At 45.4% G+C, this 19,797-nt stretch overlaps 1 protein-coding gene across 3 annotated transcripts in view; it reads right to left on the reverse strand.

The window, feature by feature from the left end:
- Window positions 1-19,251, reverse strand: part of PDCD2L (programmed cell death 2 like) — a 20,581-nt gene extending 1,330 nt beyond the window's left edge. For 2 of the 3 annotated variants that reach the window (XM_067470957.1, XM_067470956.1), the window contains exons 1-5: window positions 15,187-15,273; window positions 13,951-14,114; window positions 6,836-6,899; window positions 3,084-3,466; window positions 379-492 (exon numbers count right to left, since the gene is read on the reverse strand). In XM_067470957.1, coding sequence (XP_067327058.1) covers window positions 379-492; window positions 3,084-3,466; window positions 6,836-6,899; window positions 13,951-14,114; window positions 15,187-15,258 — 797 coding nt within the window. In that variant the 5' untranslated portion in view covers window positions 15,259-15,273. Of the gene's footprint in view, window positions 1-378; window positions 493-3,083; window positions 3,467-6,835; window positions 6,900-13,950; window positions 14,115-15,186; window positions 15,274-19,126 lie in introns of those variants that run through there. The other variant, XM_060787902.2, reaches the window with a different exon arrangement.
- Window positions 19,252-19,797: the final 546 nt, after the last annotated feature.

The raw sequence follows: 19,797 nt of genomic DNA on the forward strand, positions 1-19,797 counted from the left end.
GGTCACGAAGAGTCGGAAACGACTGAACGAATGAACAACAACAACAACAATATAATAAAATATATTGTATATACATATAATATTGATAATATTATAATGTAATACAATATACTACTACTAATAATAAAGTATTATAATTATATATTTTATATTAAATGCAATATTACTAATAATATTACAGTATAATGTTATAGTACAATGTAATATACAATATTAATATTGTGCTATGATAATAATATATTGTATTTACTTTTTATTTGTAAGCTGCTCTGAGTCCCCTTTGGGGTGAGAAGGGCGGCATAGAAATGTCATTCATAAATAAATAAATGAATAAATATCCTATCCGCTTTCCACTTTTTGTCCCCAAATCCCCTTTACCGTAAGAGCTGTTCCGGGCAGGAAGAAATCCGTTTCATGAACCTGTGGAAAACCCGGTCTCTCTTTCCAATCCCGCTCTTCTCGTATTTCTCCTCGTAACCACCAGACGCGCAACTAGGGAATGAAATAAAACCAGGTTTGTACAGAATGCCTATGCTGTACAAAAAAAAGGTCTGGTATTGAAAGTCGTAAACAATATTGACCCACCAAATCAACTTCTGAATGTTGAATCCGCACTTAGGGCCGGGCTTTAGCACAGCTGGTAAATCACCAGCAATGATAAAATCTCCCAACCAAAAGGTTGCCAGTTCAAAGCCCTGGTTCAGCATGAGCTCCTGACTGTCAGCCCAGCTCACTGTTTACCTAAGCAGTTCGAAAAGACCTTGAGATGTAAGTAGCGAAATTAGGTACTGCAAAACAAGAGGGGGAAAAGAAAAAGAAAATACCCAGTGACCAGACAGAAGGAGGAAGTCCTGATGGCTCTTCGTCAGAGAGGATTGAGCAACAGCACCTCCCGGTGGCTAGATTCGAGCACAACCTCCAAGACGCCAAAAAGCTGGATGTCGTTGAAACAACATACCTCCTTTCTGTTCTGTTTGTCTCTGTCCTGTCTGTCCAAAATGGCATTGAATGTTTGCCATGTATTATAATGTAACGCAATATAATAATAATATGAAATTATAATGATATATTTATATTACATGTAATATTACTAATAATATTACGATATAGTGGTATGGTGCAATATGGCAATGTTTAATGCTGATATTGTACTATGCTAATAATATAATATATTGTATGTAATATATACCTTGTAAGCCGCTCTGAGTCCCCTTCGGGGTGAGAATGGCGGCATAGAAATGTCATGAAAACCACACACATATGCAAACACACATATATACACATATACACAAATATATACACACACATATTGTAGGGATTCAGCCTCCGTGTGAACCTGATCCTGATTCTTTGATTGTATTTCCTGATGCAGCTGAACAGGCTACTGAACATGTAGTTTTCCCTGATGGTTTGGAAACAGTTGATTCTGAGGGCAGTGGCTGGAACATCCTGATGAGGATGTTTCAGAATCAAGCGGTGATAACTCTCCAGAGGAGTTAACACCTGCCTTTTTTGATGAGGATAGAAGAAGGCAGATTTGGGAAAACAGGAGTGAATCACAGAGTCTGCGAAGGTCAAGTAGATTAAAAGAAAAGGAGGCTTCCAAGCCTGGAGGCGTGTCCCGAAACAGTTTATTTAGTTTAAAGTGTCTTCCCCCGGGCCTGTCTGGTTAGATCAAGCATCGTTTAGACTGAGGCATTACCTTGGCAGATTTCCCGTTTCCCATGGCCTGCATTCCCAGACGCTTCTAGTTTCCAAGTACGGTTAGTGAGATACTAACAGGTTCCAGGTTTTTATAGTGTTGCTTTTGGAATTTTGATCTAGTTCAGAGATATTCCTGACTGCTGAATTTTACTGTGGCTTTTTGATTTTGCATTGACTTTGCATTTTCCTCTATTTTGTAACCATTTTTTCATCAATAAAAAAGGATTGTTTTTCCCACAGTCAAGTGTGGTGGATTTAATCTTATGGTCTTGTTTCCTGATCTGGGTTGCAAAACATATACACATATATACATACAAAACACATATACACAGACTGAGCCACAGCAATGCGTGGCAGGGGATGGCTAGTTTATAATATTATAATGTAATGCAATATACTACTAATAATATGATATTATAATTATATATTTATATTACATGTAATATTACTAATAATATTACAATATAATGGTATAGTGCAATATAGTAATATATAATACTGATATTGTTCTATGCTAATAATATAATATATTGTATGTATATATATATATGGTAAGCTGCTCTGAGTCCCCTTCGGGGTGAGAAGGGCGGCATATAAATATCCTAAATAAATAAATCAATAAATAGCAAGCTTGATTAGCATTGAGTAGCCTTGCAGCTGCAAAGTCAATCAGTGAGAGTATCTGCACTTGCCTCACTAGCAACAGGACCTCTGAAGATACCATTAACAACAGATGCAGGCAAAACGTCAGGAGAGAATGCTGCCTGAACACAGCCATACAGCCCGAAAAACTCACAGCAATGCAATGATTCCGACCATGAAAACCTTCAATAACACAAACAACAAAATCTGGCTACCAGTATTAAAAAAACTCAAAAACTACAACAGCAAAACAACAGAGGGGAAACAAACAGGCACATAAAATCACTCTCAACAAGAGATTCCCCCCAGGCGCTTCCAGGCCATTGAATGCAAATCAAGGTGATCAGCTGAAACATTACCCTGGTCATTCCACAGATATATAAACTCATTTTTCCTACTTCCAACAGACCTCACTACCTCTGAGGATGCTTGCCATAGATGCAGGCAAAACGTCAGGAGAAAAATTGCCTCCAGAACATGGCCATATAGCCCGGAAAAACCTACAACAACCCAACACAATCATTTTCTCTGCTCATTTTCTCTGCGGCAGCCACAAAAACAAAGTTTCTGGAGTAGAACAACTATGGCACTTTCAAAGGAAGGACCGCACAATTAAACAGGAAATAACTTTCAAAACAGGAACGGAAATTGTGGGAGTTGGAGTCCAAAACATGTGGCGGGAGGCTCCTAGCAAACTACAGATGCCTTAGTGATGCAACCTGGGACTGGAGTCTCACCTTTCCGACACCAGCTGCTCCAAAGCAAGGCCTTCCTTCCGCTGATACTCCTGCAAGAGCTTCTGCGCATGGTCCACGTCCTGGTATCCCAAGTAGTCGGCTTCGTCCACGACGCTGATGTAATAAGGCCGGAAGGCAGGGACAGAGCGGGGCCCGTCTGGCCCATCCCTGGGATTGTTATTACTATTATCCTCATGAGAGTGGGACACAGGGTGGAGAACGGGGCTGTCTCTCAGGCTGAGGACTTGGAGCTGCATGGCGCAACCAACCTCTGGTGCGGCGCCAGGACTGTGTCTCGCAATGGGTTCCATTCCGTCGCCATCTTCTCCCCAGTCGTCGGCCCCTTCGCACCAATCGCTGGCGGCGACTGCACATTCCTCCTTCTGCAAATATAAGGATACAGGAAAACAGGAGTCTGGCTTATGCTGAATCAGATTCTCACTCCATTTCCTGTCTGCATTATCTGCTGTTGTCTATTTTTTATTATTTATTTATTTATTTATTTATTTCATTCACTTATACCCCGCCCTTCTCACCCCGAGGGGGACTCAGGGCGGCTTACAGGGAGGGCACAATTAGATGCCCAAATCACACAACAGATAATCCAAAAATATAACAATTCAGCAGTTAGATTAAAACATCAATACACAATAAAATCATAAATCCTAAAACAATCTCATGTCAGAGTCCATATATCAGAGTCCATACATCCATTCTATTCCGTTTGTCCTTGTCTATCGCCAGGTCCTTGAGTTAGTTGTCAGAGTGACCAAAAGCTTGGTCCCACATCCAGGTCTTTAGTTTTTTCCTAAATGCTAGAAGGGAGGTCGCCGATCTGATCTCCCCGGGGAGTGAGTTCCACAGGCGGGGGGGCACCACTGAGAAGGCCCTGCTCCTCGTCCCCGCCAGCCTCACTTGTGACAGTGGCGGGGTCGAGAGCAGGGCCTCCCCAGAAGATCTTAAACTACGAGGTGGGATGTAGAGGGAGATCCGTTCGGACAAGTACACTGGGCCGGAACCGTATAGGGTTTTATAGGTCAAAACCAGCACTTTAAATTGTGCTCGGAATTGGATCGGCAGCCAGTGGAGCTGACGCAACAGGGGGGTGGTGTGCTCCTGTACGCCGCTCCGGTGAGCAATCTGGCTGCTTCTCGCTGGACTAGTTGAAGTTTCCGAGCAGTCTTTAAAGGCAACCCCACGTAGAGTGCGTTGCAGTAATCCAGCCGGGATGTGACAAGAGCGTGGACCACCGTGGCCAGATCAGACTTCCCAAGGTACGGGCGCAGCTGGCGCACAAGTTTTAATTGTGCGAAAGCTCTCCCGGCCACTGCTGAGACCTGGGGTTCCAGGCTCAGCGATGAGTCCAGGATCACTCCCAAGCTGCGAACCTGCATCTTCAGGGGGAGTGGAACCCCATCTAACACATAGGGCTGTAACCCTATGCCCTGTTCAGCCTTCCGACTGACCAGTAGGACCTCTGTCTTGTCTGGATTCAATTTCAATTTGTTAGCTCTCATCCAGTCCGATACAGACGGAATCTATTCAGACGGAATCTCCGAGGAGATGCGAATGGTCAGAACAGTAGGTTCTTGTGGGTTTTTTCGGGCTATAGGGCCATGTTCTAGATGCATTTCTCCTGATGTTTCGCCTGCATCTATGGCAAGCATCTTCAGAGGTAGTGAGGATGCTTGCCATAGATGCAGGCGAAACGTCAGGAGAAATGCCTCTAGAACATGGCCCTACAGCCCGAAAAAACCCACAAGAACTTAGTGATTCCAGCCATGAAAGCCTTCGACAGGTCAGAACAGTTCTTGAATCAAACACAGACAGTCCCAAAACGTACTACTACTATTACACTGTTCTACACATTTTCAGTTTTTCTCAGTTGCGGAAACGAAATGTGCCGTTTCTTAATAAATTTAACATGCTGAATTCAAATATAATAATTAGATGTGTTAATTGGCTCTGGTTTTTATGCAACAGCTATTTCAATTTTTTCCACAATAGGTAATTCGTTAATATTATGATAATGCCATGGTGGTCCAGGCTCTGGTCACATCCCGGATTGATTACTGCAACGCGCTCTACGTGGGGTTGCCCTTGAAGACGGCCCGGAAGCTTCAGATGGTCCAGCGCTCGGCAGCCAGGTTGCTAACAGGAGCGGCACTCAGGGAGCACACCACTCCTCTGCTGAGTCAGCTCCACTGGCTGCCAATCCGCTACCGGGCTCAATTCAAGGTGCTGGCCTTGGCCTATAAAGCCCTAAACGGTTCTGGCCCCGCTTACCTCTCCGAACGCATTTCCGCCTACGAACCGACTAGAATATTAAGATTGTCTGGGGAGGCCCTGCTCTCGATCCCGCTTGCGTCACAGGTGCGCTTGGCGGGGACGAGAGACAGGGCCTTCTCAGTGGTGGCCCCTCGGCTATGGAATGCCTTGCCAGCAGACATCAGACAGGCACCTTCGTTGCTGGCGTTTCGGAGAATGGTCAAGACCTGGCTTTACGAACAAGCGTTTGGCTAAGCAATGCAACTAACTAAGGAAGACGGTAACTGAACATAGGAACGGCACAATGACTATGAGAATGGATCTGACTTTAACGGAGGCATTATATATGTTGTTTGTTGATTTGTCTGTCTGATGTTAATTGTTGTGGAGCGACGTTGTCGTCCCGGTTGTTGTACTGCTGTGTTTTAATTGCACTGTAAACCGCATTGAGTCGCCTGTCAAGGGCTGAAATATGCGGTATAAAAGTGAAGCAAATAAATAAATAAAAAATAATAAATAAATAAATAATGCACCTAACCTTACTGCATGTATATAAACTGTGAATATTTACTAAATTTTAGTCCAATTATATTGCCAATAGTTTATACATGAGAAATATTTATTTAATTAGTCTATTGTTTATGCTTGTGCAGCAAGAAACTATATTAGTAGGCCTAATGCAGTTGAAAAGTCTGAAAGTTTAAATGTCGCTTTAGTCGTGACTTTAGTTTATATCCTGTTTACTTCTCTTGACTTTTCTTTTGTATTCAAGGAAAGGATTCCCTCTTACAATGCTCCAGCAGGAGTCTGACAGCATGGACGGAGTCCATTGGCCTTGATCTCTTTTTTCCAAAGTGCTTTATTTACACACGTGCGAGGCAGAACTACAGTCAAAAGAACAATGTCAAACGATGTTTAACGATACTGTCTCAGTCTTCAACTGACTGACCCTCACCGCTTAAAAATCTGGCCTTATAGAGGGCTTTCTGGCTTTTGCACACGGCACTAATACTGCGTCATCAAACTTTCTAGAATATTCTAGAATCTTCCATAGTGTAAGTCACAACATGCATTTTTTCAAACATACGTGATCACATGATTGCTTATATCATAAAAACTAGGGCCAATATACATTTTTAAATGTCATTTTCGTTTTCAGCACCCCAAACTCATAAAAGAACAAGTATTTTCAGGCCCGCAACTTTTTCTCCGTTGAACAGTGTTATTATTATTGACACAAAAACACAGAGTCACACCAAACGAGATATATATGCTTGATTTGGTATCACAAAATCAAACACTTCCCAAACGTGGAGAACTGTGTAATGTATTATTATTATTATTATTATTATTACTATTATTATTATTATTTTGAAACGCAACAAGATGAGTCCACAGCAGACACTCTGCTGGCTGTTGTATTGGATCACACGTCGGACACTTCCCAAGGAACTTAGACAAGCCTTAGACAAGCCAAATCATACCTGTTTTACTTCAGATCCTTGCTCTACAATTTCCTGCAAATACTGGGATCGTAGCACTTTCCAGCTTCAGACAGAACGCAGAGACAAGCAGCATGAAAGTAATACAAGGCAACGTCAGTGAAAGAAAGTTCAAAATGCCACACAATTTGCAATGAATTATTATTATTATTATTATTATTATTATTATTATTATTATTATGTTTATCTGTATCCACAAGGAGACTCAATGTTGAGACTCAGCGTCTGTCTCATGCACCTACTACCAGTAGTAGAAGGAAACGTGGCTTAGAGAATGATGAAGCTCAGCGGCAGCTGAAAAGGATCAGGGACTTGTTTCTAGAGAGTACCGATGAGGAGGATTTTGCAGGTTTTACTCGCGAGGAGATGGAGCTGGACGATTACAGAGGTGTAAAAAGAGCAGCCAGCAGCTCAAATAGCGATGTAGGATCTGTTGCTAAGCGCCCGAGAGATGTAGCAGATTGTGGGGACTTTGACAGCGAAGAGGAAGATCTGGATTGGACTAAAGTGCAGGAAGTCATGGATGTCCTTAATGCCCCCTCCTCAAGTGGTGAATTCCAGGGTTTTCAGGATGATTGGGCTGTAGATGATTCTTTGCAGGATGGAGCACGGAGTGCTGACTGGCAACAATGGCGCAGCCTGGATTCACCTGAGGAATTGGACCCAGCTGACAGTAACTCCAGCGATTCGGATGAGATTTAAGCAGCAGCTTGGGGACAGACGAATCGCAGAGTTCAAAGTGTCGCATGCCGTGTGCCTTGTGTTAACTCCTGCCCTGAGTTCTTGTTGCAGCTTCGTGTTACCTGACCCTGTGAACAACCCTGCTGGTTCCTGACTCGTGAGTCTTCTGTGCCTTGACCCTCGGACTGTCTGACTACGCCTCTGCCTGTTCCTGTTAACTTCATTGGACCGCTCCTCATGAGGATTGCCGTATGCTGTTTCGTTGGCTTTTGGAATGGACTATGTTTCCTTGCTGAATTCAAGCTGTTTGTTTTGGTTTAAAGACTGACTTTCCTTTTCGTCAGTCAAGGCTGACTGAGACTGGTTTGTTTACTTTTCTGCTGACTGCAAGCCTCCTTAGTTTACATCTCTGAAGATAAGAGTCTCCTTTGTTTTGCTAATAGACATTAAACACCTTCCTTTAACTCCAACGGTGCCGTTTGTGTTTCTGCCTGGCCTGGGTCTTGACAGATTGAACTCTGCCACAAACAAACCCAGCAGGAGGCATGGCATCTCTTGGTGAGTTGGCAGACCAGATAGCCCTTTTAAAAGCGCAATTAGATGCACTCCATGGGGGAGGATCGGCTGGCGGGCCGCGCAAGGCTCGTGTTATTGTCCCCGAGCGCTTTTCTGGAGAAAAGGATGGTTTGCCACTGTTTTTGATGCAGACCAAGGTTTATTTTAAGCAAGTGCCTGCAACAGATTACCCTACTGATGAAAGCAAAGTGGCTTTTGTGATCAGCCTCCTGTCGGGCCGAGTGGGTAAATGGGCTGTAAATTTGGTTAACAGTGATAGCCCCTTACTGAATAATTACGCTGGCTTTTTGGACGCTCTTAAGGAGGTGTTTGGAGACCCTCTCCAGGAAGAAAATGCCAGTCGTGAATTACATGCTATCAAGCAAGGGAAGGAGTGCGTGACGGACTATTTGAATCGTTTCAATTACTTGAAACAGCATTTAGACTGGGGCGAGAAAGCTTTTATGACTTGCTTCACAGCGGGGCTTGCTCCAGCTTTAAAGATTGAATTAGCACGCTTTGAACCTCCGGAGACCTGGGAGGCATTGACTAAAACAGCTCTTCGGCTGGAGAGAAGACAGAACATGCTGCGGAAGGAGGGGTATTTACAGCCGCAGACCTTGCCCGCCGTCTCCTCTAATGTCAACACCGCCGCTGCCTGTTCCAGTTTGGATACTGAGGAGCCAATGCAGCTGGGGAGTCAACGCCGGCTGTCCAAGGAGGAGAAGGAGAGACGGCGTCAGTTGCATTTATGTCTGTATTGTGGTGCGGGGGGCCATTTCGCCCGCAACTGCCCGGCCAAGGTTCCTAGGGAGCAGGGAAAAGGCCAGCCCTAATGTGCTCTGGGGCAAGCACATTAGGGCCAGTGGTTCAGTGGCCCCGGTGTAAGGACCATGTGTTTTTGTCCATTGAACTCTGTTCCAGTCAAGGTAATAAATTCTCCACCTGGGCCCTAGTGGATTCTGGGGCGACAGGGTCCTATATGGACAAAGGCTTCGCTTTTGAACATCACGTTGAGTTACATAAGAAGAGACAGCCAGAGTGGGTGGAAGGAGCAGATGGAGCTTTAGTTGGCCACCGGTCTGTCACCCTGGAAACTGGGCCCCTGAAGTGGGAGGCTCAGGGTGTAGAGGGCTGGTTTTCCTGGGATGTGATTACCCTGCCTAGGTATACCATCATTTTAGGCATGGACTGGCTGTCCAAGATTAATCCCAGAATAGACTGGCAAGCCAAGACCATTACCTTAGCACCAGCCGTTTGTGGCACGTTGGCAGTAAATCCAACGGATATCGAGGGGGTTCCGGACTGTTATAAGGATTATTATGACGTGTTTAGCAAGGTTCAGGCTGACAAACTCCCACCCCATAGGCCTTATGACTGTCAGATCAAGCTGATGGAGGACGCCAAGTTGCCTGCGGGTAGGGTGTACGCTTTGTCTCTTCCAGAACGTCAGGCCTTGAAGGACTACATTGAGGAGAATCTGGCCAAAGGGTTCATCCGACCATCCAGTTCCCCTACTGCCGCTCCAGTTTTCTTCGTGACCAAGAAGACTGGTGATTTACGTTTAGTTTGTGACTATCGTATTTTGAATAAGTTTACCATACGGGATCGTTATCCGTTGCCACTAATCCCTGAGTTATTGTCTCGCGTTCAAGGCGCTTCCGTCTTTTCTAAACTGGACTTAAGGGGAGCCTATAACTTGCTTAGAGTTAAGGAAGGCGATGAGTGGAAAACCGCTTTCAACACGTATCTCGGCGCGTTTGAATTTTTAATCATGCCTTTTGGGTTATGTAACTCACCAGCTGTGTTTCAACGGTTAATGAACGATGTGTTTAGAGATTTTCTAGACAAATTCATGGTTTGCTATCTGGATGACATCTTGATCTACTCGAAAGATCTTCGGCAGCATCGACAACACGTGAGGATGGTGTTACAGAGGCTCCGGAAACACGGCCTGTTTGCCAAGGCTTCCAAGTGTGTATTTCACGTCTCTGAGGTGGAGTTTCTGGGACACATCGTTTCGGGGCGGGAGGTGAAAATGGACCCGCATAAAGTTGACGCTGTCCATTCTTGGAAGGAACTCACTTCCAAGAAAGATGTGCAACGCTTCTTGGGCTTTGCTAATTATTATCGAGATTTTATTCCCCATTATGCAGACATCACGGTGCCGTTGACTCGCCTTTTGAAAAAGGACCAGCCTTTCGCGTGGACTAAGGAGGCTCAGAGGGCATTTGAGACCATCAAATGCAGCTTCGCTGATGGGAGAGTCCTGAGCCAACCTGATGTGAATCGTCCCTTTGTGGTGGAAGCTGACGCCTCCAATTACGCATTGGGAGCGGTCCTGTCCCAGTTGGATGCGACTGGTATCTTGCGCCCTTGTGGCTTTTACTCACGCCAGTTATCTCCATGTGAGCAGAACTACACAATCTGGGAGAAAGAACTCTTGGCGATCAAGGTGGCCTTCGAGGTTTGGAGGCACTGGCTGGAAGGTGCTAGGCACCAGGTGGTGGTGCGGTCTGACCATCGCAACCTTGAGCATTTGCTAACTGCCCGCAAATTGAACCAGCGTCAGATCCGGTGGGCTATCTTCTTTAGCCGGTTTGATTTTCGAGTTGAGTTTGTTGAGGGGAAATTGAACTTGAGAGCGGATGCTTTGTCTAGGAAATCTGAATATAAGACTAATACAGCACCCATTATGCAGACTGTATTACCTACAGCAGCCTTGAACTTAATGGAGGGTGCGGGGGATCTTTGTGACCAGGTCAAGGCAGCACAAGCTGCGGACATTTGGACTCAGGAACAGCTAACCCTGTTGGAGAATGGCCAAAAACCTGTAATCGCTAACCTCCACAATGAGGGTGGGATTTTAATGCGCAGAGAGCAGCTGTACGTTCCTGCAGGCAGTTTGCGTCTTGAGATTCTTAGATCCCACCATGATGAACCAGCTGCAGGACATTTTGGGAGGTTTAAGACCGTGCAACTAATTTCTAGAAATTTTTGGTGGCCTAAAATGAGGCAGGACATTTTGCAGTATTGTGACAGCTGTGCGGTGTGCCAACAATGCAAACATGCTCCTGGGAGGCCAAGCGGCCTGTTATCTCCTTTGTCAGTGCCAGAGAGACCTTGGCAAGTGATTTCTATGGATTTCATTACGGATCTGCCTAGGGCACGGGGATATGCCTGTATATGGGTTATAGTGGATTTATTTTCGAAAATGGCACATTTTGTACCGTGCGCTAAGGTTCCCACAGCACCTGGGTTGGCCAAGTTGTTTATGAAGCATGTCTTTAAGTTACACGGGGCTCCGGACACTATAATTTCAGATCGCGCCCCTCAGTTTGTGTCACGATTCTGGAGGCAATTCCAAGCCCAGATGGGGACCAAGCTCAATATCTCCTCTGCTTTTCACCCACAGACGGATGGCCAGACGGAGCGAGTGAATGGCTTTTTGGAACAGTATTTGCGTTGTTTTTGTTTGCAGCAAGCTGGGGATTGGGTGCAGTGGCTCCCTGTGGCGGAATTCGCCTACAACAATGCGACTCATGCTGTCAGTCGCCACTCTCCATTTGAATTGGTTTATGGTATGCAGCCCAGGTGGGGGTCGGCTCCGGCGCATGATGTTGTTTCCACAGATCCTGTGTACCGATCCAATGAATTTCTTGCTTTACATGATGTTGCTCGCCGTATTCTTATAGAAGCCAAGGATGCTCAGAAAGCGCAGGCTGATAGGCATCGGCAGGAGGGTGCTGAACTCAAGGAGGGGGATCTTGTTTGGCTCTCTTCCAAGCATCTCAAACCGTCTGGGGGCAAGTTTGCGCCTCGTTATGTGGGTCCCTATTGTATTGTTAAGCAGATTTCGCCTGTAGCTTTTCGTTTGCGACTGCCTCCTTCTTTGAAAGTGCACCCGGTGTTCCATCGCTCTATGCTCAAGTTAGCTACCTCTGAATCTCGACCTCAAGTGACTGAGAGTATTTCCCGCCCTATGGCTCCGCCTGTGGAAGGGGGGGCCTTGGAGGGGGGGGATAGTGTTGAGACTCAGCGTCTGTCTCATGCACCTACTACCAGTAGTAGAAGGAAACGTGGCTTAGAGAATGATGAAGCTCAGCGGCAGCTGAAAAGGATCAGGGACTTGTTTCTAGAGAGTACCGATGAGGAGGATTTTGCAGGTTTTACTCGCGAGGAGATGGAGCTGGACGATTACAGAGGTGTAAAAAGAGCAGCCAGCAGCTCAAATAGCGATGTAGGATCTGTTGCTAAGCGCCCGAGAGATGTAGCAGATTGTGGGGACTTTGACAGCGAAGAGGAAGATCTGGATTGGACTAAAGTGCAGGAAGTCATGGATGTCCTTAATGCCCCCTCCTCAAGTGGTGAATTCCAGGGTTTTCAGGATGATTGGGCTGTAGATGATTCTTTGCAGGATGGAGCACGGAGTGCTGACTGGCAACAATGGCGCAGCCTGGATTCACCTGAGGAATTGGACCCAGCTGACAGTAACTCCAGCGATTCGGATGAGATTTAAGCAGCAGCTTGGGGACAGACGAATCGCAGAGTTCAAAGTGTCGCATGCCGTGTGCCTTGTGTTAACTCCTGCCCTGAGTTCTTGTTGCAGCTTCGTGTTACCTGACCCTGTGAACAACCCTGCTGGTTCCTGACTCGTGAGTCTTCTGTGCCTTGACCCTCGGACTGTCTGACTACGCCTCTGCCTGTTCCTGTTAACTTCATTGGACCGCTCCTCATGAGGATTGCCGTATGCTGTTTCGTTGGCTTTTGGAATGGACTATGTTTCCTTGCTGAATTCAAGCTGTTTGTTTTGGTTTAAAGACTGACTTTCCTTTTCGTCAGTCAAGGCTGACTGAGACTGGTTTGTTTACTTTTCTGCTGACTGCAAGCCTCCTTAGTTTACATCTCTGAAGATAAGAGTCTCCTTTGTTTTGCTAATAGACATTAAACACCTTCCTTTAACTCCAACGGTGCCGTTTGTGTTTCTGCCTGGCCTGGGTCTTGACACTCAAAGTGGCTGAACAATCTACCAGGGTATATTGTATGTACTCGAGTATAAGCCAACCCGAATATAAGCTGAGGCACCTAATTTACCATGAAAAACTGGGAAAATGAATTGACTCGAGTATAAGCCGAGGGTGGGAAATGTAGCCGCTACGGGTCAAATGCAGCTGCTATGGTGGTAAGCTGCTCTGAATCCCTTTGGGGGAAAATGGGGCGGGATATAAATAAAGTATTATTATTATTATTGTATTGTCGAAGGCTTTCATGGCCAGAATCACTCAGTTCTTGTGGGTTTTTTCGGGCTATATGGCCATGTTCTAGAGGCATTTCTCCTGACGTTTCGCCTGCATCTATGGCAAGCTTCCTCAGAGGTGAGGTCCTCACCTCTGAGGAAGCTTGCCATAGATGCAGGCGAAACGTCAGGAGAAATGCCTCTAGAACATGGCCATATAGCCCGAAAAAACCCACAAGAACTGAGGATTATTATTATTAATAATATTATTATTAATCACAAGATCTTACAAAAATAAATACCATTAAATACAGATAAAAATTCCCTTAAGTCTATGATTGCTATTTTTTGCCAACAAGCAAGCGCTGTGGCACAAAAGCTGGACACTTTAAGGGTTGCCATTGGATTCTGATCCGCCAGCAAATCATGAGCGTAAAACTCATCAGTTCTTCCAGGAATGCTTTTGCAGAATTGGGTGGATAAAACTATGTAGAAAGAGCAATACAGGAATACATGTTTTATCGTCTCCACTGAGCCAACACCACAAGGACATAAGCGTATTCTACTTTATACTCGTACTTGGTGCTGAAAATGGCAAGGAGATGCAGCCGATACATCCGCTTACCTCTCCGACTTCCCCCAGCAGCTTTTCTCGGCACAAGCGAAGACGTGGATGAGGCGCTGGAACGGAGAGCCTTCCAGAGGACAGGAGATCTGCAGAAGATGCACCAAGGCAGAACTACAAATCCCGCAACAAGGAGGAGCCAAGACCACCGAAGGGATGCAGTCCTAGGACCAAAGGGAGAGAAGAGAAGAGAAAGGCGCCCTTGGAGGCAGAGTTATAGGGATAAAAGAAACACAAACACACAAGACAATTATTGCTATTGTAATTGACATTTTATTGTTATTATTATTACTAGCTGTCCCCTGCCACGTGTTGCTGTGGCCCAGTCTGTGCATATGTGTTTCGTGTGTGCATCTGTGTGTGTATATTTGTGTATATATGTGTATTTGCCTATATATATATGTGGATATATATATGTGTGTGTGCATGTTGTTATTGTTCATTCGTTCAGTCATTTCCGACTCTTCGTGACTTCATGGACCAGTCCACGCCAGAGCTCCCTGTTGGCCGTCACCACCCCCAGCTCCTTCAAGGTCAGTCCAGTCACTTCAAGGATACCATCCATCTTGCCCTTGATCGGCCCCTCTTCCTTTTTCCTTCCATTTTCCCCAGCATGCATATATATACATGTGTGTGCATATATTTATTTATTTATTTATTTATTTCATTTGCTTATACCCCGCCTTTCTCACCCCGTATTTCTGTGTATTTCTGTGTTTATATCAGTACATGCATTTTGTGTATATGTGTGTGCTTGCCTATATGCATATTTGTGTGTATGTATGAGTGTGTATAAATATTTATGTATGTGTGCATATATGTGTATATATATATATGTATATTTGTGTGTGCATGTGTATATATGAGTGTATGTATATGTATGTGTGTATATTTGTGTTTGTGCATATATATGTGTGTGTGTGTATGAATGTGTGCATGTGTATATGTATATGAGTGTATATGTATATATGGTGTATTTTTTATGTTTTTAAATCTGTTCTGCTGTGGTTTTGTGTGTGTGTGTGTGTTTTAGACACTCATTGGACTGTTAGATAATAATAATAATAGTAACACTTTATTTGTACCTCGCTACCATCTCCCCAAGGGACTCAGTGCGGCTTACATGAGGCCGAGCCCAAACACAACAATACAGGCAATAATCACAACAATACAGTGTATATTGTGTCCAAAATTTCATGTCAATTCATTATTATTATTATTAAACTTTATTTGTACCCCGCTAGCATCTCCCGAAGGACTCGATTCATCCAGTGATTTTTGAGTTATGTTAATCCCACAAACAAACATTACACTTTTATTTATATAAATTGATTGAGATTGACATTGTATTGCTATTGGAGTTGACATTTTAATTATAATCATAATAATGATAATTCATATTGAGATTGTATTGCTGATGGAGTTGACATTTTAATAATAATAATAATAATAATAATAATAATAATAATAGGATAATCATTGGATTACTGTGTGTTTTCTGGGCTGTCTGGCCATGTTCCATTCTCTCCTGACGTTTCACCCACATCTATGGCTAAAGGCATCCTCAGAGGCGGTGAGGTCTTTTGGAAACTAGGCTAGTGGGGTTATACACCTGTGGAATGATGTCCAGGGTGGGAGAAAGAACTCTTGTTTGTTTGAAGCAAGTATTAATGTTGCCATTGGCCACCTTGATTAGCACTGAATGGCCTTGCAGCTTCAAAGCCTGGCTGCTTCCGTCCTGTGGGAATACTTTGTTGGGAGGTATTAGCTGGCCCTGATTGTTTCTTGTCTGGAATTCCCCTGTTTTTGAGTGTTGCTGTCCTGATTTTAGAAGGTTTTTTGTAATACTGGTAGCCAGATTTGGTTCATTTTCATGATTTCTTCTTTTCTGTTGAAATTGTCCACATGCTTGTGGATTTCAATGGCTTCTCTGTGTAGTCTGATATGGTGGTTGTGAGAGTGGTCCACCATTTCTGTGTTCTCAAATAATATGCTGTGTCCAGGTTGGTTCCTCAGGTGCTCGGCTATGGCTGACCTCTCTGGTTGAAGGAGTCTGCACTGCCTTTCATGTTCCTTGATTCGTGTTTGGGCAATGCTGCTGCGTTTGGTGGTCCCTATGGAGACTTCTTGTCCACGGCTGCATGGTATACGGTAGACTCCTGCCGAGGTGAGAGGATCCCTCTTGTCCTTTGCTGAATGGAGTATTTGCGGGATTTTCCTGGTGGGTCTGGAGATAGTTTGTATGTTGTGTTTCCTCATCAGCTTCCCTCTGCGGTCAGTGGTTCCCTTGATGTCTGGCAAGAACACTTTTCCTCTGGGTGGATCTTCGTCTTTATTCTCGTGGCTTCTTCTCGGTGGTCTTGCAGCTCTTCTGATGTCTGAGGTGGAGTCTCCCTTGGCCTGGAGAGCCCAGTTGAGGTGGTTCCGTTCATCTTGGAGGAGGTGGGGTTCGCAGATCCTTTTTCCACGGTCTGCCAAGGCTTTAATGGTGCTTCTTTTTGGACTTGGGTGATGGTTGGAGTTTTTATGTAGATCTCTATCTGTGTGTGTGGGTTTTCTGTAGACGTTGTGACCCAATTGTTGATCTGGTTTGCGGATGACGAGGACATCTAGAAAAGGCAGTCTTCCTTCCTTTTCTTTTTCCATAGTGAACTGGATGTTTGGGTGGATGCTGTTCAGATGGTCCAGGAACCTGTTGAGTTCTTCTTCTCCATGGCTCCAAATGGTGAAGGTGTCATCGACATATCTGAACCACAGAGTGGACTTTTTTGTTGCAGAGTGGTTTGAGTGTTGAATTCTGAACTTCGAACCCTGACTTGGCATTGAAATGCTCTTGCGTGAGTCTTGGTCTTGCAGCTCTTCCGATGTCTGTGGTGGAGTCTCCATTGGCCTGTAGAGCTCAGTTTAGGGGTTCAGTTCACCTTGGAAGAGGTGGGCTTCACTTTTTCTGAGTTTGTTCCCAACAAAGGATTCCCCCCAGGCAGGAAGCAGCAAGGCCATTCGATGTTAATCAAGCTGGCCAATGGCAGCATTCACAAATTACTGGGGGATTACTTTGTTGGGAAGTGTTAACTGGCCCTGATTGCTTGATGCCTTGAATTCCCCTTTTTCCCAAGAGTTGTTCCCAACAAAGGATTCCCCCAAGCAGGAAGCAGCCATGCTTTGAAGCTGCATGGCCATTCAATGCTAATCAAGCTGGCCAATGGCAACATTCACAAATGCCTGGGGGAATCCTTTGTTGAGAAGTTTTAACTGGCCCTGATTGTTTGATGTCTGGAATTCCCCTTTTTATATGAGTGTTGTTCCCAACAATAAATTCCCTCAGGCAGGAAGCAGCCAGGCTTTGAAGCTGCAAGGCCATTCAATGCTAATAAAGGTGGCCAATGACAAAATACATGCATGCCTGGGGGAATCGATTGTTGGGAAGTGTTATTTATTTATCGTGTCATCAGCAACCAGACATTTGGGAAGTGTTAACTGGCCCTGATTGTTTGATGCCTGGAATTCCCCTTTTTTTCCTGAGTGTTGTTTTCAACAAAGGATTCCCCCAGGCAGCAACCTGCCATGCATTGAAGCTACAAGGCCATTCAATGCTAATCAAGCTGGCCAATTGCAACATTCACTCATACCTGGGGGATTCCTTTGTTGGGAAGTGTTAACTGGCCCTGATTGTTTGATGCCTGGAATTCCCCCTTTTTTCCTGAGTGTTGTGCCCAAAAATGAATTCCCCCAAGCAGCAACCAGCCAGGCTTTGAAGCAGCAAGGCCATTCAATGCTAATCAAGCTGGCCAATGGCAACATTCACAAATAACTGGGGGTTTCCTTTGCTGGGAAGTGTTAACTGGCCCTGATTGTTTGATGCCTTGATTCCCCCTTTTTCCCAAGAGTTGTTCCCAACAAAGGATTCCCCCAGGCAGGAAGCAGCCAGGCTTTGAAGCAGCAAGGCCATTCAATGCTAATCAAGCTGGCCAATGACAACATTCAAGCTGACTAATGACGACTGGTCCTGATTGTTTGATGCCTGGAATTCCCCTTTTTATCTGAGTGTTGTTCCAGGCAGGAAGCAGCCAGACTTTGCAGCTGCAAGGCCATTCAATGGTAATCAAGCTGGCCAATGGCAACATTCATACATACCAGGGGAATCCTTTGTTGGGAAGTGTTAACTGGCCCTGATTGTTTGATGTCTGGAATTCCCCCTTTTTTCCTGAGTGTTGTTCCTAACAAAGGATTCCCCCCAGGCTGGAAGCAGCCAGGCTTTGAAGCTGCAAGGCCATTCAATGCGAATCAAGCTGGCCAATGACAACATTCAAGCTGACCAATGACAACTGGTCCTGGTTGTTTGATGCCTGGAATTCCCCTTTTTATCTGAGTGTAGTTCCAGGCAGGAAGCAGCCAGGCTTTGCAGCTGCAAGGCCATTCAATGCTAACCCAGCTGGCCAATGGCAACATTCACGCATGCCTGAGGGAATCCTTTGTTGAGAAGTCTTAACTGACCCTGATTGTTTGATGCCTGGAATTCCCCCTTTTTTCCTGAGTGTTGTTCCCAACAAAGGATTCCCCCAAGCAGAAACCAGCCAGGCTTTGAAGCTGCAAGGCCATTCAATGCTAATCAAGCTGACCAATGACAACTGGTCCTGATTGTTTGATGCCTGGAATTCCTCTTTTTATCTGAGTGTAGTTCTGGCAGGAAGCAGCCAGGCTTTGCAGCTGCAAGGCCATTCAATGCTAATCAAGCTGACCAATGAAAACATTCACGCATACCAGGGGAATCCTTTGTTGGGAAGTGTTAACTGGCCCTGATTTTTTGATACCTGAAATTTCCCCTTTTTTCCCTGAGTGTTGTTCCCAACAAAGGATTCCTCCAGGCTGGAAGCAGCCAGGCTTTGAAGCTGCAAGGCCATTCAATGCTAATCAAGCTGACCAATGACAACTTGTCCTGATTGTTTGATGCCTGGAATTCCCCTTTTTATCTGAGTGTTGTTCCAGGCAGGAAGCAGCCAGGCTTTGCAGCTGCAAGGCCATTCAATACTCACAAAGTTCTTTTTCCCACAGAGGATGCCTGCCATAGATGTGGGCGAAACGTCAGGAGAGAATGCTTCTGGAAGATAGCCAGGCAGCCCAGAAAACTCACCTCATGCCATTATTATTATGACTATGACGACTTCCTGTCCCTCACCGGAACCCCGCCCATCTTGCTGTGGCTCCCGCCTCCCTCGCAGGCCATTGGCGGGGCGGCGGCGTCCATCAGGCCCAGCAGAACCCTCGAAGCGGAAGACATGGCGCGTGTGGATGCGCCTGACACGCGTCCAGGGAAAGAAAGAGGCAAGAAACCGAAACCGGAAGTAGAGCCGCTGCTGCCACTTCCGGCACGGCTACGGCGAGCGAGGAGGGCCCAAACACTGCCTTAGGCGCGGCTGCGATGACGTCACGGGGAAGAGCCCAACAAGGAGATGCTTTGAATGGGGAGCTTGGGAGGGAAAGTCAATTGAGTTCAATGCAAAACAAGGTCATTAATGGCCATGGAATGAAAAGGCAGAAGGGTGGTGATGGGGTCTTTTGAGCCTTCCAGGATTCCCCCAGACAGCAGCCAGGCTTTGAAGCTGCGAGGCTATTCATTGCTAATCAGGGTGGCCAATGGCAACACTCACGCTTGCCTCCAAAAGACAAGAGTTCTTTCTCCCACCCTGGACATCACTCCACAGATATCTCAACCCCACTTGCTTAGTTCCTTGATCCTTGAAAACAGTGGAATTCCTGACATGGAACAATCAGGGCCAGCTAACACCTTCCAACAAAGGATTCTCCCAGGTAGGAATCAGCCAGTCTTTTGAGCCCTCCAGGATTCCC

This window comes from Anolis sagrei, chromosome 8, assembly GCF_037176765.1.
Source record: "Anolis sagrei isolate rAnoSag1 chromosome 8, rAnoSag1.mat, whole genome shotgun sequence".
NCBI classification, from domain to species: Eukaryota; Metazoa; Chordata; class Lepidosauria; order Squamata; family Dactyloidae; genus Anolis; species Anolis sagrei.